Source organism: Cricetulus griseus, chromosome 3 (genome assembly GCF_003668045.3).
Source record: "Cricetulus griseus strain 17A/GY chromosome 3, alternate assembly CriGri-PICRH-1.0, whole genome shotgun sequence".
Lineage (NCBI taxonomy): Eukaryota > Metazoa > Chordata > Mammalia > Rodentia > Cricetidae > Cricetulus > Cricetulus griseus.
Window position 1 is genome coordinate 36833132 of NC_048596.1, and position 27012 is coordinate 36860143.

At 43.2% G+C, this 27012-nt stretch overlaps 1 protein-coding gene across 1 annotated transcript in view; it reads left to right on the plus strand.

Annotated features, from left to right (window-relative positions):
- The first annotated feature begins 301 nt into the window (after positions 1 to 301).
- Positions 302 to 27012, plus strand: part of LOC100750926 (phosphatidylinositol 4-phosphate 5-kinase type-1 beta) — a 149235-nt gene continuing 122524 nt past the window's right edge. The window contains exon 1 of the mRNA XM_035441570.1: positions 302 to 370. Coding sequence (XP_035297461.1) covers positions 302 to 370 — 69 coding nt within the window. The remainder of the gene's footprint in view (positions 371 to 27012) is intronic.

Sequence of the window (27012 nt, forward strand, 5' to 3'; positions counted from 1 at the left end):
TCCAGATATTTTTTTACAGTGAGCTCTTACAACCTGAAGCCAAAAGATTTTAAATAGCTTTTAACAAGAAATCTATCGACACGAAAAGGGTTTAGGCTTCTTCAGACTTACACAGTTAAGTATACTTGCAATAAGTACCCTTGGATTTTCTTTTTTCTGTTTACTTTGTTTGTCTTTCTTTGAAACAATGGCAGTAATGACAACAAAAAATATGTAAAATATATTTTTCTTTAATAGCATTATTATGTTGTATTGAAAGAGTAGCATTCAGATTTCAAATGGAAATATTTCTCCTTTGTAGATGTCGTCAACTGCTGAAAATGGAGACACAGTACCTGGCAAACAAAACGAAGAAAAAACCTACAAAAAAGTGAGTGTTTTACTGTCTTCAGAAAGTAGGAGCAGTCTTCTACTGTTTGCCAGGTTGATGTTGGTAGGCCTTTCTTCCTCCATTGTCTGCCATCTTACTTTCTCTTGCTGTTCCACTGAATTAGCAAAACCTTGGTGGCTTAAATGATATAGTTCTAAATGTCAGATGTCTGACGGGGTGTGACTGGTGTCCATTGAGCCGAATTCCTTACAGAATTGGTGGGGGACAATTTGAGTCCTTGTTCTATCCAGTTACTAGATGTTGCCCATGTACCCAGTATCTCAAGGTCAAGAGGAGTCTTTATTGGGCTGTGTCCTTCTAATACTATGAAGGACCAGTGAATTGCACCATGCCCTCTCAGATAATGCAAAATAATTTCTTTATTTCAAACTTAGTTGATCAACAATCTTAATGTTCATTAGCCTAAACTCTTCATTGGCACATAGCAAGGCATATTTATAGGGTCCAAGGATTAGGGCGTGCCTATCTTTGAGGGACATCTTTCTGCACACCCCAGTTGCCATGTGAACATATCTGGGGAGACAGTTATTTTTCTGCCTCTCTTATTATTCATAGGAAGAAGACTCTCAGTAGCATGTGATATTCTATGTCTAGCATATGAGTCCTCTGACTCACTGCCAAATACTAAGTACAGTCTGTCTTTAAATTAGGGGGGTGGGGGAAAGGTGTAAGTGTGAATTGCTGGCACTCCCTGAAGTTTTTAAATCTTCTACGATCTCGTGTCTATTTCCCACAGACCTTTTTTTCTAGGCTTCCAAGTATATCTTACCAGTCTTTGAATTTGATAAAATTCTTGACTCTTATCAATAATTAGCACCATTGTACCCAACTGTAGGTTAACCTTACACGTTACAGCTTTTAAAAGTACCTGCCCTCCTGTTCCCTGGGATTGGGAGGTTTGTGCAGTGGAGACTTACTATATCTCTTTTTTTGTTGTTGTTGTTTCTCTTTGATATTCTTTGATGGACAACTGGTGTGTGTTGTGATGTGAACATTTCTCAAGATGTCTGCTTTGACTGTGTTTTTAGGTCATGTGTCTGTGTGAAACATTGGTTTCCTAAGTACTCTTTTACTGTAAATCTTTTGAACTCTTCTTTTCTACTCAGAGAAGCCTAGACATATGAACATGGACATTGCCATCTAAAGTGATGGTGTGGTGAGGGAAAAGATGCTTCAGGGTGAAGACTAAAGAATTCCAGATGTCAGGTCTTAGAAACCTTCTGTATCCAGCCAATGATACTCATACCAGTTCTCAACTTTAGACATGGCTGGAACATCAGTTGTTTCTTCTTTCCCTAGTAAGCATGGTAACAGTTTAGAGTCACTTAAGTCACCAGACTGTCATTACTTTAGGTCAGCATCAGGCAGTATCCTCAGTCAGCATCAAAGTACACCAAGGATCTGGACTGAAATCCTTTGTCATACAAACATAATAAAAAGAACATGATCACAAGTGTGCCCTGGTCAAAATACAGCAATGCTGGGAAGATTCTACAATTAATGGATATTTTGAGTCAGCAATATTGAGAAAGTCCTAAAATTGTAAAGCTCAAGTGCTATAATAATTCCTATAGATAGAAAGAGACAAAAGAAGATTAAGAAGACCTGTGTGTACACTCACATGCACTTGCAGATACACCAAGAACCTTTTAAGAAACACAATAGTATAGGAATCTTTTGATGATCTAATTAGTAAAAGGAATCTTCTTAAAAGGAATTACTCTAGCTGTGAGGATGTTCAGAGTTAATGAATGTTGACTTGAAGGGGGGAGGGGAAACTAGTTTGGTTTTTTTCCAACAATATGGAGAAGTGTGGATTAAATACTGCACAGATTGTTGGTACCTGGTTGGGTAAGTAGTCCCAAAGAATGACAAATTTGCTTCACTCCCTTCTTCTCCATCAGGACAGTGCGTGAGTTGCCCCTGTAGCTTCATATTATACCCATGATCATCATGAAAACATAAAAGTAATATTTTGTAAGCATACAGAAATATTGGAAATGGTGCTCACCCCCAGCATCATGCTACCTTGCATTTCAATACATGTGTCTTCAAGTTTCTTTCCTTGTTCTGGAGCTCTGATGATGCAGTATGAATCTGTTTAGTAAAGAGCCTTGGTGAGCCATTGTTTCTCAGGGCTGAAAATAACCCAGGTTAAGGACATCTCCCTTCCCCATGAGCTGCCAGGAACAAGAAAGACCCCAGAGGAGTCTATGACTGGGAGAAGGAAGATGTGAAAAACACCTGTAGGGCTCAGTAGCCTCTAATGAGGAGCCGCTGTGGACTATTCTTAACCAGTGGTCTTGTGCTTTCAGTACGGGGCACCAGATTTGACTGGCAGCAGCCAGCAACATGCAGCTTCATCAGTGTAAAGATTTCCACGTGTTTTAGGGAACAGTCAGTGTTGGTGAACTCCATGCTCTACCACTGCCTTGATCATTTGCACGTGATTGTTGAGTCAGCTGCTTTTGGTTCTTCCAATTGCTCATTTCTCTAATCTATTATCAATTCTTGGCAAGCCCAGGAGGAACTAAGCATAAACCCATAAGGTTAATGCCTTCAACTAAGGGCTAAAACAAATCGGGTTTTAGCTGTGTAAAACAAACATGTTGCCCATTAAGGCAGGCATTAATGGCCGCCTCTCTGTGTTTACAGAGTCTAGGATTTCCACTCTCGGTTAATTTGCTGAATGTCTTCCGCTGGAGTTGTAAACACAAAAGCCTACAGCAGCCAGGCAGGAAACAGGTTTTGCTATAACTATGGGAACTATCGTAAGGATGAATGCCTTCCTTTGGGAGTGGGTGGCAGTCAGCTGCTGCTGCCCGAGCTGTGCATGAATGTACACCCCAGCCTGTCATATACTCCGGTTTTTGGGTTTTTTTTTATTTTTTTTAGGATCTTGATGTAAAGTCTCCCAAGTTTTTAATCGTCAACTAATTCAGACGTTTGTTTGTAAGTTCACTCCGGGCAAAACAACATGCCAGTGTAGTGGAACCTTTCTCACCTACAGACAGCAGCCTGTTTGCAAACTCTGACACATTCTTACTCTAAGAAAATGAAAGAGGGAAGAAAAGCATGCAAAAGAAATGTTTTCAAGAATTTGTCACTGCTTCCCAATATGGTTCAGTTTATTTGGGAGAAAAATATAGTCCCATATTTAAAAAAAAATTAGATAATGACCCAAACCAGTATTAAGTGTCAAGACAAGCATCGGGCATTTTGTTTGTCACAAGTCCCCAGGAGCTGGAAGATCATTGCTGTCTCCCAAGTTCTCCGAAGCTTCTACGCTCGGAGAGCATTTTACTGGGGTAAAAATTTCTTAATGTCACCAGCATGGTGATTCATGCCTTTAGTTAGTCCCAGCACTCTAGAGGCAAAGTCAGGCAGATCTGTGTTTGAAGCCAGCCTGGTCTACAAAGCAAGTTCCAGGACAGCCAAGGCTACACAGAGAAACTGTCTCAAAAAACAAAAAAAACAAAACAAAACAAAACAAAAAACCCTAATGTCTCTTCTCCTTCTGTCACTCCTTTAGTGTCTGTGCCTTCTAATTTTCTTACTTGTCTATATGATGGGGCATTTGATGAGCATGACACACACTTGGATGAGGGTGGCTTGCTAGAAGGATGTGTGTGTGTGTGTGTGTGTGTATGTGTTTGTGTGCACATGCATGCCTGTGTGTGTGTGTGTGTGTGCACATGCACACACGTGCATATGTGTGAGCACACACACCCACAACATAGACATCCCATTTAGGGTTGAGCAATGAGCCATCATTTATTCTCAGTGCTTTAGCAAGTCATGAGTCTCTGCATTATTACTGCCCACTGTAAAAAGAAGCTTCTCGTTGTGACGCACGCCTTTAATCCCAGCACTCGGGAGGCAGAGGCAGGTGGATCTCTGTGAGTTGGAGGCCAGCCTGGTCTACAGAGTGAGTGCTAGGAAAGGCTCCAAAGCTACACAGAGAAACCCTGTCTCAAAAAACCAAAAAGAAGAAGAAGAAGAAGAAGAAGAAGAAGAAGAAGAAGAAGAAGAAGAAGAAGAAGAAGAAGAAGAAGAAGCAGCTGCTTCTCTAGCCAGGGTTGAGGGCAGCACTAAATGTATGCATATAAACAGAAATACTTAGAAGGCAGTTTGACAACTTGTTCATTTATCATAACAATAGCAGAGGTTCCCTTGGGGGCTTATGATCTTCTTTTGACAACATTTACTGTGCAGCAGGCCCCAAATCCAAGCAAAACATGGTTTGTTATCCCCATAAGAACTATTGAATCACTGGGCACATCTTGCCTGGCAGGTCAGTTTGTAGCAAGCAGAGTCCACCAATGGGTAAAGCCATTGGTGACTTGATGACTTTTACACACTAGCTGGCTAAGGGACTCCATTTTTAGTCTTTGTTAGTAAGCTTGAAGCTTAAACAGGTATGTGCTGATTACTATAATGGATGGTGCAGTTGTAGGCACTAATGCTTTAGTGTGTACAGCTGGTAGTGATGGCTGTACACACCTACCAGCGGTATAGGGTGCATGACGTCAGAGGACTGTGGCACCATTGACTTTTCTATTCAAGGAAATGAGAGTTGGCCACAAGTTAACAGAGGAAACGATGATTGAGGCAAATTTCTGAGAAAGTTTGCTCATGTAGTCAAGACCAGCCTCAGATTCACAATCCTCCTGCCTCTGGCTCTTCAGTGCTGAGATTTCAGGTGAACTTGACCATCCTCATCAAGACAAGCAATTTTGGAAAAGCATCGAAATGAAGACTTGTTTGTGACTGGAGTGACTATCAGAATTTTCCTGCTACAAGTAGAGGGTATTGTCTTGTTTGTGGGACTTATGTCCAGATAAGAGACTTAGAAGCAAGCAGGAGTCAAGGCATGCATCTGTAGGGGTGGTCAACACTTGAGTGAGGAGATGCTGATGCTAGAGATCCAAGCTTCTGCATTTTTTGTATGGATTTTGAACTCACTAGGTAGACCAGGCTGAGCTTGAATTCACAGAGATCTGCCTGACTCTGCCTCCAGTTGTTGGAATTAAGGATATGTGCCACCATACCTGGCCTCTGTGTTTTTCTATAAAGATGTATGTGTGTGTACCACGTGCATGCCTGATACATGCAAAGGACAGAAAAGTATGTTTAATCCCCTGGAACTGGAGTGATAGGCAGTTGTGACCCACCCATTGTGGGTGCTAAGAACCAAACCCAGTTCTTCTGCAAAAGCAGCAAGTGGCTCTTAATCATTGATCCATTTCTCCTGCTCCCAAGCCCCTTGAATTTTCAATGTCATGAAATTGCTTAGTCCTATCCCTCGGAAAACAACAGATGTCGGGATGGCTGAGTAATATGTCCCAGATCACCTGGCAGTTCTTTGCTGGGGAGATGGCTACTCTTGGCTGATTTTTTGTGATCCCAAAGTTGGAATTGATAGAGTTTCCCAGCCACTGGGGCACCTGCTGTTATAGGAAGTGTTTGTTGTTTGCCTTTCTGCCTCCATCACTTCACCTCTGTACCTTGTCTTTCCCACCTACTTCTTTCTAGGCCTGTCCACAGCACCCTTCCTCCCCTAGGAGAGCCAGTTCTGGGGACTACAGGCTACAGTGGGAATGAGGGGGAGGGGCGGCAGATGTCTGCTGCTTTTGATACCAATGAGTCTCTAACCAATTTCCACCATGTCTGGTAGGAAACTGAGAGACCAGGACACACATGCATAGAGGCCTTGACCGAAGTGCCCCTGTTTCTTTCATCTTCTAATCTATTTTTCAAGACCTTAGAAGTTTCACTGCAAAGCATCAGCCAGTTTCCTGTTGGTGGAGCAGGCAGTGATGAGGTAGTGGTGCCTGGCCCTTACCACGTTTACAAGGCCAGATGGCTTTTATTACTTTTAAAGTATGAGTAAGGTAATGGCCCAGAGACACTTTGATCTAAATCGAAGCACTTGTTTCAACCTAAGCTCCTTTATGTAGTCTTTGTGAAGACATACAGCTGCCTCTGGAGAACTCCGGAGTGGGGATCTCAAATTGAATGAAACATATCTGTGTATATCTGTTCATGCATACTTAGGTTGGAATCATATGCATATATTACCTATTCAAAAATTGACTAAGTCCTTTTCATCATTTGGGTAGGGAAAAGAGCTGGCCTGTGTCTCATGTCCTGATCACTCTTTCTTTCCCTTGATTCTAGAAAGCCAACCCCACCTCCCTAAAACCTGCAAACGTATACCCTGTCCTGTCCTCTTCAGCTTAGCCTAGATATCTGTGTGAATGTATTGAGCAGCAGTTGCCATGAACAGCAACTCCCAGTCTCTAGGAAGAGGAACCCTGTGACATTTTGAACAGCTTTCATGTTTCACCATAATCTGAAAACTGCCTCCCACTTCTCAAACAGAAATTGTCTTACATGGAGAGCATTTAAGGTCTGAAGACATTTTTTTTTGTTCTCACAGCTTGAGAAATGGTGCTGTAAACTATGTGGAGATAGGGGCCAAGGACGCTGTGTCTTAGAAGGCACAGAACAGGCCTGTCACAGGGTTGTCTAAATGTCACTAGTACCAAGACTGAAAGTCCTTGGCCTAATCAAATTCGGTCTTTGAAGAGGAGGGAGAATGTGAGTTCTTCTCTTCGGATGCCAGTCTATAATCTTGTGCTTTTTTTTTTTTTTTTTTACATTGATCTGTGTCTTCATTTTCCTCATTTATAAACTTTAATGGATACATGCCCTGGCTATCTCACAGTGCTATAAGTTTCAAAGGATTTAACAGATGTGAACACACCTGGATAAAGTAGGATGCTAATGAGTAGAGTCCCAGTATTTCTTAATGAGAGTAAGATCTCTCCACCTGAGATTCTCCACATTCGTCTGTAGGAACAGCAGGATGGTCATGTGACTGACACCTCTCGACTAGACTCATAGAAATGATTTATTAGCATCTGGAGGTCAGCCTCAGTTGACCTGGACATGGCAGAGGGAATGGGGCGTGTTGAAGCTGGATACTGTCCTTCCCCAATGCAGTGGCTTATGACATAAGAAGCAAAGATGATAAGCTTCTAATAGTGGGCTGCCACTGGGATTTTAAATTTGAGCCACAAGGAGGTGTGGAGTATAATTAAACAACCACATCAGATTTACAAGCATGTATAATGATAAACCATTATCTCCTTCTCCACATAGTACATGCCGAACTCCAGACATCTCAGCTTCTGTAATACATGTTTTCAAAGATTCCTTTATTACTTTCTGAAAGATGTCACTTATCATTGAGAAAATAAATCAGCAGCTTCAGAGAGAGCCCCCAGGGAAGCAAACCATCTTGTCAGTCTCTTTCTCCAAATGGGTTATTGGAAGGTGGTCACGTTCTGCATTTGCGTTGGAGGAAACCCTGGAGTGGTCAGGTATGCCCCATCTGTACCCTTCAACCTCAAAAGGTCTATCTTTTCATCCCCAATTCCTGTAAACATTACACTGGTGTCCCTAAAACTCTCCCTATAGGAGCTGCCATTCTAAGCTCATAACCTGTAATAGGCCAACAACCACTGCAATGCAGTTGTTTGATACTAGGATAGAACAGGGTGGGGGGGTGTTTCTGTTTGTGCTTCCAGCCCCCATTGGAGCTGTTGTTCCTGCTCACAGTGAATAATGCTACCTTTGTTTTCTAACCTAAAGACTGACTATAAGGTGCTAAGCTGCATGCCTCCTACACAGCATGGCCAGGGGTTCTCATCTGACCAGAAGTCATCCTTATCCTAAGGGCCCATGACTTGTCCATTTTATCATGACCTCCCAAGCTTTGTCTGTTTCCTTGCAGATTTTTTTTAAAGAAGTCACATATGAGAAATATCAAATGATAGAATTCTGGAGTTTGAAAAAATAAAACCAGTAACATAAGTTTTAGTTGTATACATACTTAATAAATACTCATAGGATTCTCACCAGAGTATTTTACTTAGAGTTTTACAGTTGTGTGGAGTGTTGGCTATTGGATAATTTTTATGGAGTTCCATTTAGTTTATGATATTTAAAATCCTATTTATTTGATGAATGAAAGCATATTATAAACAATTTCAAAAACCAAGCTAATGAGAATACTAACATTAAATGTTTACTATATGCCTGATACAATTCTAAGTAGTTAAGAACTATTCATTTTATCTTTGTAAGAATCCAGTGAGGGCATCAATGAGACGGTTCAGTAGGATAAGTCACTTGCCACCAAGTCTGGGACATACAAGGTGAAGAAAAGAACTGACTCCTGAAAGTTCCTTTTGGCTGCCACATATGCACTGTGGCATATGTACACATACACACACACACACACACACACACACACACACACACACACACACACACTTTAAAAGAACCCCATGAGGAGATGCGCCTGGTTCTCTGTTTTCATGAGTTACAAATCCATGGACTCAACTGTAAGCATGAGTTTTCTGTCTCACTCAACCAACCATGGACTGAAAACATTTAGGGTGAACTATTTCATTTGTATTGAAAATGTACACATACTTCCCTCTTGTCATTGTTCCCTAAATAGCACAGTGCAGCAGTAATTGGCATAGCATTTACAAGGTATGGTATGTTTTCACTAATGTGGAAATGATTTAGAGTATACAAAAGCATGGATGCTGAATACAGGCGATAGTCAAATTTAGCACTGTTCTATAAGGGACTTGACAGTGTCTATAGATTTGCATTTCCATGGTGGGGGGCTGGAACCAGTTCTCCTCCATGAAAGGAGACAACTGTTCTGTTATTCTCATTTTAAAGATGAGAAAAATTTGTATGGAGAGGTTGAATAACTTGTTTCCCAAGCATAGTAAGTGGCAGACTAGGATGGATGTCCAACCCTGACTGTATTCAGAGTCTGCCACACTCCCTTCACTAAGGTCTGGACACTGTGTCCAGAGAGTGGTGCTGCCAATGATGTTAGGATGGCCATTCTCAGCCTCAGGTGATGGTGCACATCTTAATAGCTCACCTGGGAAGCCAAGGCAGGAGGAAAGCAAGTTCCAGACTAACATGGTCCTTAGAGTGAGACTCTGTCTCACAGGAGGAGGTGGGGGGGGGTTATGTATAGTCATTCTGAATTATCCACTGTAGTACAAAACCAGTGACACAAATAAACCTGGCAATTTGGGAATGAGAAAAAGACATTAACATTATACTAAAACATTTTCCCTGCTTCAATGATCCAAAGCCAATTTTTCTACTCCAAAGTCTTACCTTAATACAGAATCCAAGCTCTAGCATGGAAGACACCTTCTCTAGACAATAGTAATTTTCCAATAATTTTGAAATGAGAAATGAATATATTTTCAGGATATTGGCTGAATGCTGAAGAGAAAAGATTAAATAAGGTGACTGATTCAAGATGTTTTCTTGAGGGTGGAGCTCAGGATTGACATCGAGGAGCGAAATCTACTTGACAGATGAGAAATATTTTGAATGAGAAAATTAGGAGGAAACCACCTTGGAAAACCTAGTCAGCTGAGAGTAAGGTAGATTCTCAGGGGCAATGCTTCACTGTTGATCTGCTTGGAGCAAACAAGTGGATAGAGAAAGCACTGGGCAGGTGTGTGACTGCCCAAATGCTCCCCTGGGGGAATCAAGTTCTCCCAAATGAACGCCTACATTCTCTGATGAGTACAGCCCACCATCTGTTGGTCCTGAGTCAGTGACTCTTATGCTAGAAAAGGGAAGGGTGCCTGCTTAGTCCTCTGTGGGGAAGTGATGATCTTTGAGACATTCAGCACATCATCAAGAAGGGAAGGGAAGGGCTGGGTATCGTGGCACACACCTTGAATTCCCACACTCAGAGAGAGGCAGGTGGATCTGTGAGTTTAAGGCCATCCTAGTCTACATAGTGAGTTCCATAATGGCCAGGGCTATATACTGAGACCCTGTCTCTCAAAGAAGAAGGGGGTGGGACAGAGAAAGGAAGGGAGAGAGGAAGAAAGGGAGGAAGGAAGGAAGGAAGGAAGGAAGGAAGGAAGGAAGGAAGGGAAGGAAGGAAGGAAAGAAGGAAGGAAGGAAGGAAGGCAATGTGTAGGGAGCCGTCCCTGCATTCTCCATTACAAGATGGCGCCTGCATCCGGCAGGCACCGAATGTAAACAAGATTATTGCGCAGGCGCTGGGTAATTTTCCATTCCTTGATCTCTGCCTATTCCGTGGCGTCATATGGCCTGATGAGCTGCAGCCAATCATAGGGTGACACGTCCCAGGCGGCGGCTGCCAGCCTTTATTAGGGGACGGGATTCTTGGCTCAGGGTCTCCGCTCTGGGAAGCTTATGCTCTCCACTCTCAAGATGCATTAAAGCTTGTCTGCAGAAGGATCCGAGTGTCCCGTGTATGATTTCTTGCTGGCGAGAAATACAGAGCGCGCGGGACATAGCTTTAATGCATCTTGAGAGGAGAGCATAAGCTTCCCAGAGCGGAGACCCTGAGCCAAGAATCCCGTCCCCTAATAAAGGCTGGCAGCCGCCGCCTGGGACGTGTCACCCTATGATTGGCTGCAGCTCATCAGGCCATATGACGCCACGGAATAGGCAGAGATCAAGGAATGGAAAATTACCCAGCGCCTGCGCAATAATCTTGTTTACATTCGGTGCCTGCCGGATGCAGGCGCCATCTTGTAATGGAGAATGCAGGGACGGCTCCCTACATATCCCCCTTTTTTTATTAATTAATGAAAAGGCTTTATATTATTACAAGCAAATAGGTCACCCATATGTTGAGGGATAGAGGTAGAGGTTGTACCTTCCCAAAATCAAACATTAAGACTGTGTACGGGAGTCGCCATCAGGCTGTTAGCTTGACCCGAAGCGCTCTCGACCTGTCCTCTGCCGTTTTTCTGGGAAAGGGAGACTAGGGCAGGCAACCCTTATGCAGGACAACATGCCTCCCAGAGAAGCCTGCATATTGTGTAACTCTCTGTGCGATGCCTTGCTCGACATCCCTCATGGGCTGCTCAAGCCAGGCATTCTACCCTGTGCAATGAGCCTAGGCTCCGGGTGTGCAAGAGCTGTCTGGCCAGCGGCCTATTGCTTCCTTGTTCCAAAGCTACAAGCGCTTGGGCGATAACCACCTTGTCTCTCTTAGTTTGAGCCCTGAGCCTACAGACCAGCCAGAGAAGCAACATCAATCCGCAGCAAACGGCTGCACCAAACAATCCTACCTCCACCCATTTCCTTAAAATAGGAGACAGCTGAAGCTATCTATGATGACAATCTCTCCGTCAAGGACAGGAGTTAATCTGGATAATAGCGGCTCTCAACTCCCGGGGAGAGGGTGGAGTTCTGACTTTTGAAGGTCCGAAGAGGCTCTTCGGGTTGAGTCTTTCTGGGATCCACAGGGGATTTTCTTCATCCTGTGGAAAAACACATATAGCTCCCCTGGATCTTATGAGAATAGGATCCGGGCCTCTCCAAAGACCAGTTAAGATATCTTTCCATTTTACCATCTCCTCTGAGGTATGACGCTTGGCCGCTGTATGGCCCTGAGCGTCGGTGTTTAGAAAATTAAGGGTAAAGAGTGCCATGGATATTGCAACTCTTGGCACCGAGGGTAAGGATGCTCCCATTCCCTCCTTTTGTTTGATTAAATAAGACTTAAGTGTGCGATGGGCACGTTCCACAATGCCTTGTATAAGGTAGGCCAGTTAGATGGGTAATTTCCATCTGTCTGCAGAAGTGCTGGAACTTTTGAGAGGTATAAGCCGGCCCATTATCTGTTTTTAAGAAGCATACAGGTGGCTAGGTAAAGTCTTATTTCTGTAATACAGCTGAACTTCCTTAAACAGTAGCTTAACTTCTTTCTGAGGCAGGGTTTTTTTTGTGACTTTGGAGCCTGTCCTGGAATTTGATCTGCCGGACCAGGCAGGCCTTGAACTCATAAAGATCCATCTGTCTCTTACTCCCGAGTGCTGGGATTAAAGGCGTATGCCGCCAACGCCCAAAACTTAAAGGCGTGTGTCACCAACACCCTGAGCTTAAAGGTGTGTGCTACCAACATAATAGATTAGCATCTTTTACAAAACAAGAACTTTACATTGTCAGGCTTTGCTTAAAAATTCTAAATTGAAGCTCTTTAAGTATAAACATTAATAAAATCAAACATTTGAAAAACTGGTTTTAAAAAGAAATTTAAATTCCCTTAAGGTCTTTCTGTAATATATAGAAGCATTAACATTTTAAATCTTAACTGAAAAACTTGTTTCTAAGATGGTACCTCTGATTTCCATGCGGTAACCTTTAGTTAAGATGGCGGTCTAAGTATCCTTTTTTTAACTTTAGCAAAATGGCTACCGTCAGTCATGTGACCAGCTACAAAATGGCCGTACCAGGAAATAGAACATTTTAAAACAAGCATACATAAATTACTTGAGCAACTTTAGGATATGAGGCTTTTCCCAGGCATCCCAGGCCTCCAAGTAGTGTTGAATAACATGTACGGCCTTTTCCCCTATCAAAGACTGGGAAAGCCATCTGTAATTTTCTCTGCTCCTCTGATGGTAAAAAGGAGTCGGTACCAAATTTTTGTTGTAACTCATATAATGGGGGTGCTGATGGAAGTACACCCGCTGGATTAACAGGTCTCTTAAATTTACCGGGGTGTGACCGGTTATCCCCTATTTTCTCTCCCTCCATTTTTGTTTCTTTTTCACCTAGCTGAGCTGTTTCCTCTAAAACTTTATCTCTTGAGCTTTTAGAGTCATCAGAGCTATCAAGATTTAAAGCTTTAAACTTATTTACAGAATCATCTAACAAATTATTTACTCCCTTGTCAGTAGACATTCCAGGAGGTCCTTTTTTCTTATTTATTGCTGTTTCTCTTAACAAATTATTCACTCCCTTGTCACTAGACATCCCGGGAGGTCCTTTTTTCTTATATTTTATTGTTAGGCGCGCCCCATCTCTCACCACATTCGGTTTCTGATATGTAATTCTGGACTTCTTTAAGATTGCTACAACAGTGAGAAAAGTCAAAATAGCTCCTAGTAAAAGCATAGAAGCCTCTATATTAACCTCCCACAATAGCAACATTCCCAAGCCAAAGTCCAGAAAAATCATACCTCTCCGAATTTACCACCCTGCAGTTCTGAATCCGCCTCGTTAGAGGGGTCTCCGAGGTGCTGGAAATGTTCACATGTTCCCGGGTTTCGGCACCATATGTCCCGCGCCCGCTCTGTATTCCTCGCCAGCAAGAAATCATACACGGGACACTCGGATCCTTCTGCAGACAAGCTTTAATGCATCTTGAGAGGAGAGCATAAGCTTCCCAGAGCGGAGACCCTGAGCCAAGAATCCCGTCCCCTAATAAAGGCTGGCAGCCGCCGCCTGGGACGTGTCACCCTATGATTGGCTGCAGCTCATCAGGCCATATGACGCCACGGAATAGGCAGAGATCAAGGAATGGAAAATTACCCAGCGCCTGCGCAATAATCTTGTTTACATTCGGTGCCTGCCGGATGCAGGCGCCATCTTGTAATGGAGAATGCAGGGACGGCTCCCTACAGCAATGGAAGGAAAAGAGAAAAATGTCTCTCTGTGGAGACCTGAAAATTCCTCATTTATCCTTTGTGGGGGGTGGACTTCAACATTTGAGTACTCTCAGTCACCCCCAGACACAATGTAAGTTCCATTCAAGGAAAATGTTGGAACTTAGGTAGGGTGTTGTCACCTTGTGCTGATCTCACCCCCTTTCTGCCCCATGCCCAGCCGTCCATGACTTCTGCTCATCCAGGAAGCCCAGCTGCCTGCCTGTGGAGCAGGAACACTTGCTCATTGAGCAGAGAATTGAAATATAAATGGTCTGGGTAATCTCCTAATTTCCCTGAGGTATGTTTTCATAGTGTGACCTTGTCATTTTCTGTGGGTGTGGTTTGGGCCTGGAATATAAGATGCATTTGGTTAATCAGTTGACAAATATTTATTTAGCTTGGCTCAGTGCTAGGCCTTAAAGGTAAAACAGAGGCCAAGAAAGCCAGAGTCACCACCCTAAATAATGTTGTCATTGTCTTGTTAAGAGATAGGCTATTTTAATAATTATGGAGATCTGATGAAAATACTGGAGGTCAGGAGTGCTGCTGTTGAGGCAAGGCATTCAGGAAACTTCTCTAAGGAGTTGACATGGGGGCTGCGGTCACAAATATGAACATGAAGCAGCTGAGAGAAGAGTGAAAGAAAGAGCACTCTTGTCCAAGAGAATGTCATTTGCCAAGCCCTGGAGGCAGGAAGCAACTGGGTGGCTTCCAGGAACCAAGAAGAAGCCAGTGAGCAAGTGAGATGGGCAAGCTAGGTAAAGAGCAGCAGTTCCCAGCTAGAGCCAGTTTTGTATGCATGGGGTCAGCAGACAGAGCTGTCACAACTAGCAGCTGATGAATCCCAGGGTTTCTGGGACATATTGAAGTACACAGAACAACCCTTCAGGGCACTGGCCCCAAATGTCAACCGAGCTACATTAAGAATAGGTAGTGGCCTAGACTAAAACAATAGACTGGGGTGAAGGGTGGATTTTGACTTGGGTATGGGCCGAGGAAGTGATAGAAATAATTGATGATCCCATGATTCTAGCTCGAGTTCTTGGATTGTATCACTGGTAGAGATGGAGCAGGATGTCTAGGGACGGTGTCATCTTCCAACTTAAACATGTTAGTTGGGTAATGCCAATGAGGCCTTGGAGAGAAGAACCAAGAGTTTGAAAATGTGGATTGGGAACCCACAGGACAGGTATGGAGTTCAGCTTCAATTCATGAAATTGTAGGTCTACAGGAATTTGTGCAACACGACAAAGAGAGGCTTTGTTGCCTGGCAGTGGTGGTATATGCTTTTAATCCCAGCATTTGATTAATCCCAGCACTCGGAGGCAGGGGCAGGTGGATCTCTGTGAGTTTGGGGCTAGCCTGGTCTACAGAGCTAGTTCCAGGACAGTCAGGGCTACACACAGAAACCCTGTCTCTAAAAAGAGGGTGGGGGGGGCTTTTTCTGATATTACATCTCAGAACCCTCTCTACTGAGGTATGTAGACTAAGCATCCTTAAGTGTTTCAAACCCCAAAACTTTAAAAAATATTTTTATTAATTCTTTGAGAATTTCATACATGCATACAGTACATTTTGCTAACATTCACTACCAAGTACACAACTTTTTCAGTGTCTACATAACACCACAAGCGGAAAACTCCACACCTGACCTATGTAACAGGTTATAATCAATACATAGGCACAGTAAACATATGGTATAAAATTACCTTCAACAGATGAGTTTCATGTTTTAACTTCAGTCTCATACCTATAATAATATCTCATCATATATGCAAATATTCTACAGTACAACGATGAAGTTATACTATTGCTACTTCATAACTGTAACTTTGCAACTGTTATGAATCACAATGAAATATTTAATATGTAGGATCTCTGATATGCGACCCATGTGAAAGGGTCTTTTGGCCCCAAAGGGTCATAACCCACAGGTTGGGAGCCATTGTCCTACAATCTTCCATTGGCCTTTTGCTGACCACTAAAAATATCCATGGTCCATAGCATATGAGTCTTATATGCTCCATCCCTGGGGCAGTGTCATGATCTGTCTCCAGTCAATTGTGCGTAATCATAGAGAGCGAGGTCCCTGGCCAACAGCTTGGCATCCACAGGGTCCGCACAACAGTTGGTATATAAGGTTTAAGAGATGTATCATTTTTCTTCTTAACCCTAAAATTGTCGTAGACTTTCTGTGGGCAATTTGTTCCGAAGTCTTCAATTTGGGATCTTCAGCTAGAGTTGAGATATGTGGTACACCAGGTGGTGGCGGTACATGCCTTTAATCTGGGGGAGGCAGAGACAGGTGGATCTATGTGCGTTTGAGGCCAGCCTGTCTATAGAGTTAATTCCAGGACAGGCTCCAAAACTACAGAGAAACCCTGTCTCAAAAAATAAACAAACAAACAAAAAATCGCTGAGATATGTGGTACAGATGGTCAGACAGGGTAGAGTTTATACTTTGTGTGATTGAATTATGACACGTATACTTTGAAAGGGTTCAATTTCAGGCCATTGAGATGTCACAACAGGTAGAGGAGCTTGCTGTCCCCAGAACCTACAGTGGTGGGAGAGTACTAACCCTGAAAGTGGTCCTCTGACTTCCACATACATGCTGTTGCACTCATGGATGCTCACAGACTTGTATACACACCCGCACACATGCACACAATAAGAATAACACAGTTTTTTAAAAAATAAAGAGGTATGGGTGGTTTCCCTGGCTTTGTCTGAGTCAACTGCAGTGGTGATTTGGGTCATCTCTCTCTGAGGTCACTTCGTGGAATTTGAAAGTTGATATTGGTGATGTGTCATCCCTAAGTCTCTTTGACTGTGGTCCATGGACTACTAACCCTTATAAGAGAATTTAGCAATCAATGCCTAACTCCATCGCTTAAGGTTCCATTCGTTCTAGATGTTGTCCCAAGCAAAAGCTGCTCTTTGATAGTTTCCAGTCAATATTTGGAATTAGCCAGCAGCCCAATTCTCCAGTCCAGCAGCTTGATAGACATCTTCGTCAAAAAGGAACAAGGTCAGTGACTGTCCAGATTTGCTGTTTGAAAAGTGAGAAGGAACAATAAGATTGTTTGAAAAGCAAGTATAGGCTCCCAAAAGCATGGGAAAGGGTAGAATGCAAAACTGTTGTTTGTACTATAGCTGATTCAATGATGACAGTGGGCAGAGCACCTACCCTTGTGCTCACTCTTCAGTGTATAACGCCTTGGTACCCCAGGAGCTCAATCTTGTGCAGGATACTTAACATGAGTATAGCAAAACTGTGGTATGTCTTGAGTACTAAATCTAAGAAGAGGCACTGAATGGATGAAAAAAATAACCCTAAATTACTATTGCTCTTATTGGACTCCTCCACTTGTGCCCCAGTGGACTTTAAATCCCAGGGAAGCAGAAACTGTTAGGTATTGATTAAGTGTGAATTCAGTACTTCAATAAGGCACACATATGACTGTCACCCTCTTCATCCTAGTCCCCTTCTCAAAGTTTGGAATTCTGTAGTGTAAGGTCCTGTTTTTCATTTGTGGCTGTCTGTATTCTTGAGTATGAAGGGGATGGGTTATTTTCAAAAAGCATTTGAAGACTGTTAAGTGTTTCATGCATTAATGACATCTCAAATTTAAAAAGCCACATCCAGAGAGGGGCAGTGTTCTTTGACTTCTTTCACATTCAGAAGGAAAGAATTGGGTGTCAAGAGCCCTTTCTTCTCCTCCATCTCTGTGTCACGGGGTCCACCTGCTCTTCTGGTGACAATGGAATCCTCATGACAAAGCAGATGCCATTCTTTCTAAGGACTGGATGAGAGGGTCTATGGTTAAAACAGCAAAAATGGGGGCGGTTGGGGGGCAGGCAATGTCCAGCTTTGCATGCATCTTAAAGAAAATCATGAAAGAAGTAAGTCAGCAGGGCACATAGCAAATCCTAACTTCCAGGTTACGTGCCTATTTTTAGCTTGTTAATTATTGAAACAGAGACAGGTGAGATCTACTATCTCCCAGTAGCATATATGGAACCTAAGATCAGGCTTATCTTCAGGTTTCAGATACAAAAAGAGGTCTGAAGCAGTGAAGTTGAACTAGAGAGCAAAATCAAAATGTGAAGTCTCCTGAGAGTCAACCTCGTAAAAAGAAACCTTTTTTTTTCCCAGGAAGTATTCCATGTAATAAAAATGTCAAAAGTTTCCATTTCCTTTTGGAATTTAGGGCATGCCAACTCAGGCTGCATTGATGTTTATCTCCGTGCTTTTTACTCATCCATTTTTTTCTAAACAAGTATTTTTTTAGCCTATCACTGTTTTTTGTTTTTTTTTTAATGTAGGCTTTTTTGGATTGTGTGTGTCTTGTATTGCTTCACATGTGTTCACAGATGTGTGGGAAGAAAGGGTATGCCACCACAGGTCCCTACTCAACTCGACAAGGACGGGGTCTCTTCCAAGAGATTAGTGGTCACACAAAGCAGAACAGCATGTGACATCCCTTGGCTCTCAGAGCCCTTGCCAGGGAAGCACACTAGCTAGTTCATAAGGCTGGCCCTAGCCACATCTGGGCTTGGCAGGCCTAACCCTCCAGCCTGAGGTTCCATTTCTACCCAGGAAGAGTGTAAGCCAAGGCTTTCCCCACAAACAAGAGCAATTAAAGGCATCCACACCCTTCCTGCTCTCACCTAAGTTTAGCATCAGCATTTATGTGAGTTTTCCTGGAGAGATGTGAACACATTTCTATTCAACCCAAATGAGGCACCAACAATCGGCCAGAGAAACAAGTCTACCTAAGACTGGTTTAGTGAACCAGTGAGTTTTGGAGAGTTAACTACAGAATACAGTGATGTGGACGTGTAAGCCAAGTAAACCAAGTTGGTTTTGGCCATGGTGTTTCATCACCATAATCGAAATCCTGCCTGGGACAGACACTAATTCACAAAAGCGGCATCTCTACAGCTCAGTGCACAACTTGAGAGAATGTCCGATTCAGAGGGAGTGGAGCCACAACAGCACCAGATCCCAAGATCACTGGGCACCTTGGTGGCCCAGAACATTGCCAGTTTTCTAGCCACACCTCTAACCCCACATTCTCATTCAGTAGATATGGCCAGGCACCTATTTGCATTAAGCAGGGAAAGAGAATTTGATGTTTTTTCAAATAATTTGCATTGCCTTCCATGTATTGTTTTAAGAATTTCTTAGGAATACTTTTGCTGTTTTATTGCTAATTTTACTTACAAGTTAAGAACACTAACAATAATTTTTGTTACAAATATTTTCCTGACCTAAAATTAAACTTATAATTTTAACTGTTACCTGTTTTTAAGTTAAAAATGTTATTTTATTTTCAGCTAGTGGAAAAATTATACCTATTTGTGGTTGAAGAATGATGTTTTTTGTGTGTCAGCACTGTGTGATAATCAAATGAGGATATTTAGCACACCCGTTGTATTATATATTATCATTCACTGTGGTGAAAACACCCTGGATCTTCTCTTCTAGCCATTTTCGGTAATGGTGCAGCATTGTTACCCACAGTCACCCCTCTGTACTGGGGACCCACACCTTACTCCTTTTAACTGTGACTTCTTACACACAGACCAGTCACTTTCTCCCCATCATTCCTTTGCTTTTCCCAGCAAAGTTTTCATAAAGTCAGACTTACTGCTACTTCCCAAGGCTCAGTTTCCACTTTTATTTTTCAACTTTATTTCTAGTAATGCCTTGTTTAAATTATAATAGTTTACAAGACATACTTCTCATAGTATTGCTTAATTTTCAAGTTTTTCCTGGGTGGTCCCCACCAGCCACCTGAGTTCTGCCCATCGAGTTAGGGCCCAATTAGTACACAGAGACTTCTATTATGTACAAATGCTGCTTGGTCAATGACTAGGATTCTCATCGATTAGCTTAGTCTTAATTATCATAAATCTATATATTTTATAAGACTTATCTTATCCGACGCCTTCCATCGGCGTCCCCCCTTGTCAGTGGATCACATCGAGCTGCTGGAAGAAGAGCACAGAGGAAAAAGGGCCTACTTCCTGTTTGTCCTTCCTTAAATGAGTCTCCCTGCTATGTCACTTCCTGCCTGGATCACCACTTCTTACTACATTTCCCAGAATACTCTTAGACTCCTAGTCCCAACTAACTTGCTGCCTCATTGGCCAAACAGTACTTTATTCAACAATCAATAAGATGAACATACACAGAAGTACATTCCCTATCAGGGAAACAGGTGAATAGTGGGGGGGGGGGGGAGGCTGCATTTCGTTCCTCATTTTCTTCCAAAATAATATGACTTACATTCCTCTCCTTTAGCACATTTCCTACCCTTCCTTAAATACCCTATGGATTAGAAACTCATAGTATTTCAAAAAAATTGCTCCTCTGGGGTGGGGGGGGAGGATGATCTCCCTCACCTTGTTCTGTCTGTGGTCTAGGAAAATGAACACAAAAGAATTTCTAAAGCATGTCATGGCCATTTCAATACTGTTGGAAAACAGTGTGGGTAAGGTATGATGTGAGGCAGCCCACCAGATCTCTTCAAGCCTAGGTGGATCCTGACATAACCAGTGAAAATATGGGGTCCAGCCTTGCTCATCTGTGGTCTACAGAGCTCCTAGAGACCATCTTTGACCCTGAAGGCCAAATGTCTACTATTCCATGTGAAAAATTCATCACCAATTCATCTGTTCATTAAATGAACTAATGTCCATTTGTGCCATCTCTTGGGTCCTTATGCAAACCAGTCTCCTTAATTGTAGCCCAATGCAAATTACCAGTCACTTTTGAGACTAGTGGGACAATGAGTGAAAAGGGAGGGGCTGCCTCACATAGACAGGACCTGGAGATATTGAGTGTTTTAAAAGTAATATAGGTATTGTCTTTATTTAAAACAACACAAACTTACAATTTTATAGTTCTATGGGACAGGCCTCCAACACTTAGCTCAGTGACTTAAATCAAGGTGTTGGTATGACTTTCTTCCTTCTTGGACACAAGGGGGAAAAATGCTCTCCTATCTAAGTCTTTCTTTTCCCAGATTCTTTATGCCACTTACATTCCTTGCTCGTGGCCTCTTCACCTTCTTCACAGCTAACTGTTGACTGCTTTCTTGCATTATGTATTATTCTGCTCTTTGGCCTCTTTCCTTTTTCACTTGCAAGGACATGTTATTACATTAGAATCACTCAGGTAACCCAGGACAGTCTCTCTATGTAAGGTGAGCTGTATAGAAACATAGTTACAAATGCATTTTGCCTCTTCAGGTAACACATTCACTTGCTCTATAAATTAAGACATGAGCATCCTTGGGAGCTATTGTTCTTCATGCCTCAGTGTAGACTGGCAGCCTATGTCTGTGTGTATCTATAGTGCTTTGTTGTCTTGTAATGACATTTCTATCAGTTTGCCTGGAGCTCTTTACAGATTGCCTGACGTCCGAGATGGAACCAGTCCATCCCTGCATTTCCTTCTCTTATTTTATTCTCTCTTCTGTTTAACTCCCTCCACTGAATCACTGAGCTCAGTAACTACAACCCCTGTGCCTAAATCTCCCAGCCATGATCTTTTCACCCACTACACACATGAAACTAGACTTCTGTGACACTCCCAGAGATTAAAAAAGAAATGTGGCCAGTGTAACTGCTATTAGAATAAAGCAATTAATATTTGAATTTTCAGTCAAATGTAGAGCCTGGTGCTGTAGATGGTCTGGTCTCTTTCGTTGCCTGGTTCAGCTTGCCTCTCCCTCAGTACCGTTTGCTGTGTTATTCCTTTGTATTTACAGAAGCAGGGCATGTTTATGAGGCATGTCCGGAAGAAGGAAATGATATATGGAAAGTATCTACATAGGGTATAGAGACAGCTGATTCCCTCAGCTGGAGTCAGGGGTTATAAATATACCAGTGACTTCGTATGTGCCATGGGACTGGTATTTTCCATCTTTCAACACACTTTTAATAAGCTTAGATGAATTTACTTTTTGAAAATAGAACATTAGTTATCCACAGAGATTTTATCCTCTCTCCCTGTCTCCTTCCTCCCTTCCTCCCTCCCTCTCTCTCCTCTCTCTCTCTCTCTCTCTCTCTCTCTCTCTCTCTCTCTCTCTCTCTCTCTCTCTCTCTCTCTCTGTTACACACACACACACACACACACACAGGAATAAGGTCTTTACCTCCAATAACAGAATCAATCCTTTTCCTTGGAAGTAATTTGACATTCACTGTGGTTTTTGCAGTCTGCTGAGTTGAGAATAGTCACCATCGTTTGAGGTAGAAATAGAGGAAATGATTAATTTAGAAAGGAGAAGGATTGTGGGGTGGGTGGAAGTGACATTTTCTGCATTGTATTCTTAGAAACTTAGACTTTCTGAATTGTATATGTCTCTGATAAAACTGTTGGTTAACATAAGAGGAAACAGAAGCTAAAGAAACTTTCAGTCCCTAGGACAATTTTGTGCTAAGTACAAAAACCCAAGCTGGAGTCAAGTTCACGTCTCTGGATATCAGCCTTTCTCAGCCCTCCCACTTAGCTCAACACCTTCATTAGCTTTCGAGACCAGAGCCTCAGCTCCAAAGATGGCCTGCATGGCTGTTCCTACTCCAGGCTTGCTTAGTTAGCAAAAGGAACTGTGTGTAGTTTATCTGTTGTAGAACCCAGCACCCTCTGTATGTGCCTGTGCCTATGGAAGGGTGGTGGGTGAGCACACAGAGTTACCCACACACTACAGAGCACTTCAAGGACCAGAATCAGGACTAAAGTGATGGGACCTGCGCTCGGGGACTTGCTGTCACTTCAGTGTTTGTGTTTCTCCCATGGCTTTGTGCAACAAAACATGAATTAAGACAACTGTGCAGTTTTAAAACGCTGTTCTCAATGAGCCTGTGACACAGGACATTCCTTTGGTTCAGGGAACAGGACAGCAGGCATGCTGATAGTGGAACAAGCATTCACATGACATGTTCATTCAGATAGAATGACTTATCTGATGTATGCCTTGCAAGTTTTACAGTTAGATGAAGAGATGGTTCTCAACAGGGGCACTTAGCAGTGTCTACAGATACGTCAGGGTGTCACACCATGGGAAGAAGGATGACTGGCATAGAGCAGATAGAGGCCACACAGGGCAGTCCCCTAGAGCATAAAAGTATCTGGTCCAACTTGTCATTTGAGCCAAGGTGGAGAGACCCTGACCTGCAGGAATTTTTTGACTTGCCTAATTCTTGGCTTTAGAAGGTTATGCAGAGAACTGATTCATTTAGAAACAGGCCGGCCTAAGCATATTTGGTCTGGAACAGTCTGTGAAGAGCTCTGTAATCTAACAGGGTGAGGGGACATGGGTGCTAGGAGCTCACTTGGAGAATGGCAGCCAAGGAAAGCAGCCACTGAATTACCTGGCCTCCCTCCCAGGTCTCTGTTCTCAGTTATCAGAGTGGAAAGGCCATTTCTCTTTGTCCTATCCATCTGTGGATTCAAGGATTTAGGCATACTGTTTTCCTGTTGCTGTTGTTTGAGGGAGGGGAGGGTGTCCTGAAATAGTTTAGATAACCGGATTGGAAGAGTTAATTGTGAATATACCGGACAAAAGGACACTGTGCCATTATCCAGTCTTTACACAAACAGCTGCAGGCAGAGAGCGTGTGCCAGGTGAAGGATTGGGTCTCAGCAAATGCCACCATCACCGAGGACACCGAAGAAGGACAGGAAGGCTCAGGAGGACAAGTGGGTTGGGAGAATGCCCTAAGCCTCCCTCTTGCTCTGAGCTCTGCTCAAGGACAGGTGTCCTGAGAAAGATTTGCATTTCCTTGTTCCTTTATAAATCTTTGAAAGAAAATTTCCATATTGTTTGGGGTTCCCTGCCCCCAACACCAGGTGGTTACCTTCCATACAGATTGAATCGCTGAATAAAGATGCAAGCCTTTCCAATTATGCTTCTTGTTTAGGGCTCCAGCAACAATGGTGACCACACCCCTCCCACTTGTGAGCCCAGCAGCTATGGTGCTGACCTGCCTCACAGCCTGAGACATTAATGATTGGCAGGCGTCAAGGCTGCTTGCGTTCACTTCTGTTCACAAACTAATGCATTCTCTCAAAAGCCCATTCATTTACTCAACTGGATGGCAGAACTTTCTCCCAAGCCATATACCAAATCAGGTGTGTTAAGTTCACAAGCCTGCCTGTTGCTAAGCAACCCTCTTGGTAGACTTCTAGAGCCTGTGTCAGATGCTAGTGCTGGAGTAAAGATGAAAGGATTCTGCCCAGGCAAAGAGTCTGTCCAACAAGGACTAGAAGAAGGCAAGATAGAGGCATGGTACATGGGGCAGGGTAAGCTATTAGAGAGGTGCAGAGTGCACAGAACAGCAGCTACCATGGGGGCAGGGAGCTATGAGCAGGCCTTCTGTACAACAGACTCATGTAAGAGAATGTATGATAGGAATCTTCAGGCTGTTAATTTCTTGTTTGTGTGCATGCTAAGTCCTTACTGTTATGGGGTCTGCACAAGGGAGAAGCCATACAGTAGGGCTATTTATCCGTAGCCTATAGAATCCGAGTGTTGAGATGATCTTTTTCCATCCATCAACTACTAAGTCTCATACTTAAATAAAGCACATTTGTGGCTGAAGAGCCATATAGATCACTTTGCCCTGTTCAAAATGGAGTGGTTTTCTGGGATGATTGTGTGTATCCTTGGATTCTAATAAAATGGCTGGTTGTGTTCAGAAGTATTCTCTTTAAGTGGTTGTACTCAGAGACTGAGTTGAGCTCTGAACAAAGGCTGTGGTTAGATGGCAGAGGGGTGAGCACAGTTGGACAGAGCACAGGGTCCCTACAGAAACATTCCAGTTAACTGTTCCTCAGAAAGGGGGAAAGCAGCCATGCTGGACTAAGCAGATAATCATGGACCGGACACTTCTATTTGTGCAATTATAACAGGCCATGCATCTACAGGGGCCACCAGGGGTCCTCTTAGATGGGCCACTGGAGAAGGGTTTGTGGGGATCAAGTTGAGAGGGTCTACAAACCTCTCAGAGTAGTCCCCACCATCAGAGTAATGATCAGCTCCATGGAAGAATCCTAAATAGTTTATTGTTAGCTCAGACATCTGTGATCTCAGACAACACCAAAAACTGTTCTTTTGGAGTTCAGGGAGGACTCTGGCACCCTGTAGCTGGTAATGCTGAAGGTTGCAGGCAGGTGAAGCAAGGGAAAAAGTACCTAATCTGTTCTCCTTTCTCGATATCAGTCTGACTTGGAAAGTTGTAACCCAAAGAAGGCACAGCACATTTGCTTTCTGTTGTACTCTCCTTGAGTAACTATGACTGAAGAGTGTCTACTGGTGTGACCATGACTGGAGAGAAAATACAAGACACATAAAAAAAATGGTGGAATGAAAAATGTTAAACCATATGAAACAAGTGGCTTTTGGTTGATGACCATAAATACTGAAAACAATAAAATCAGATAGTAGAATTTCAACATTTTGTATGTATAAGAAACCTTTACAGTCATTAGTCGACTGCCTTCATTTTATAGAGGAAGGAAAAAAACTACAGGATGTCAGGACCCTTTCTCAGCATCACAGCTCCCTGATGGTGGAAGAGGCTGGAAGTCCAGATTTTGCTGTGTGTTGCTGAGCCCATCAGATCAGTTTGTCCTACTTGCAAATTACTACAGTGAGGCTTACAAAATCAAGACAGTAGTCATTGAATGCTTTGTGTTCTCTTCTACCCTTGGACTCTAAGCTAACTTGTGGAAGAGCCTGGGACTCTGCTCCCACATCCCTGGTGTCACATGGGTGTCTCGCTGCATTCTGATACAGCTCCTCAGACAAAGTCCTCAAATGCTTCCCTTGCAAAAGAGTCCATCATCTCCTCTGGACATAGAACACTCTAATTCAGGAAGCTATGAGGGACAGGAACCTACAGGGGCTAAGGGGAGAGCCAACTGACTGGGTGTGAAGAGGCCAATAACAAGTGAGAAAGGCCTGGAGATTGTCATGGTTGTTTTGTCCAAATGGCCAAATAAATAAATAAAAGGTTTTAGAAACTATTCCATGGCCCTAAAAGAGAAGTGAAGTAGGGGAAATTGTGTCTTGATTACAGGTTGAGCCTAGATGTTGGAGGGAGCATAGAGATTGCATGGACAAAGGCTACTTCACCTAGGTTTTCAAGAGTGCCCTCTATTTGAAGTTACCACCCAATTTGGGTACTATAACCTTGTTGTGGAGTTCTGGAAAGATGTGTGAATGGATTTTCACCTATCAATCTATGTGCTATTTTTTTTAACAATCTTTTTTATTTTACATACTAATACCAGTTTTCCTTCCCTTCCCTCCTCCCGCTCCTCCCCCACCTTCCCACCCCCCATCTACTCTTTAGAGAGGGGGAGATATCCCATGGGGAGTCAACAAAACATCACATCACTTGAGGCAGGACCAAGGCCCTCCCCTCCCTGTATGTAGGATGAGCAAGGTAACCCTCCATAGGTAATGGGCTCCAAAAAGCCAGTTCATGCACTAAGGATAGATCCTGGTTCCACTACCTGCCCAAGCCACACAACTGTCACCCACATTCAGAGGGCCTAGTTCGGTCCTACGAAGGTTCCCCCTGCTGTCAGTCTAGAGTCAGTGAGCTCCTACTAGCTCAGGTCAGCTGTTTCTGTGGGCTACCCCATCATGGTCTTGACCCCTTTGCTCATATTATTGTACCTTCCTCTCTTTGACTGGACTCTGGGAGCTTGGCCCAGTACTTAGCTGTGGATCTCTGCCTCTACTTCCATCAGTTACTGGATGAAGGTTCTATGATGACAATTAAGGTAGTCATCAATCTGATTACAGGGGAAGGTCAGTTCAGGCACCCTCTCCACTACTGCTTAGAGTCTTAGCTGGGGTCATCCTTGTGGATTCCTGGCAATTTCCCTAGTGCCAGGTTTCTCACTAACCCCATAATGGCCCCCTCTATATCTCTTTCATGGCTTTCCCTCTCTGTACTTCTCCCAACTCCACCCTCTATCTCCCCCACCTCCGTGCTCCCAACTTACTCAGGAGATACTGCCTATTTCCCCTTCCCAGGGAGACCATGTATGTC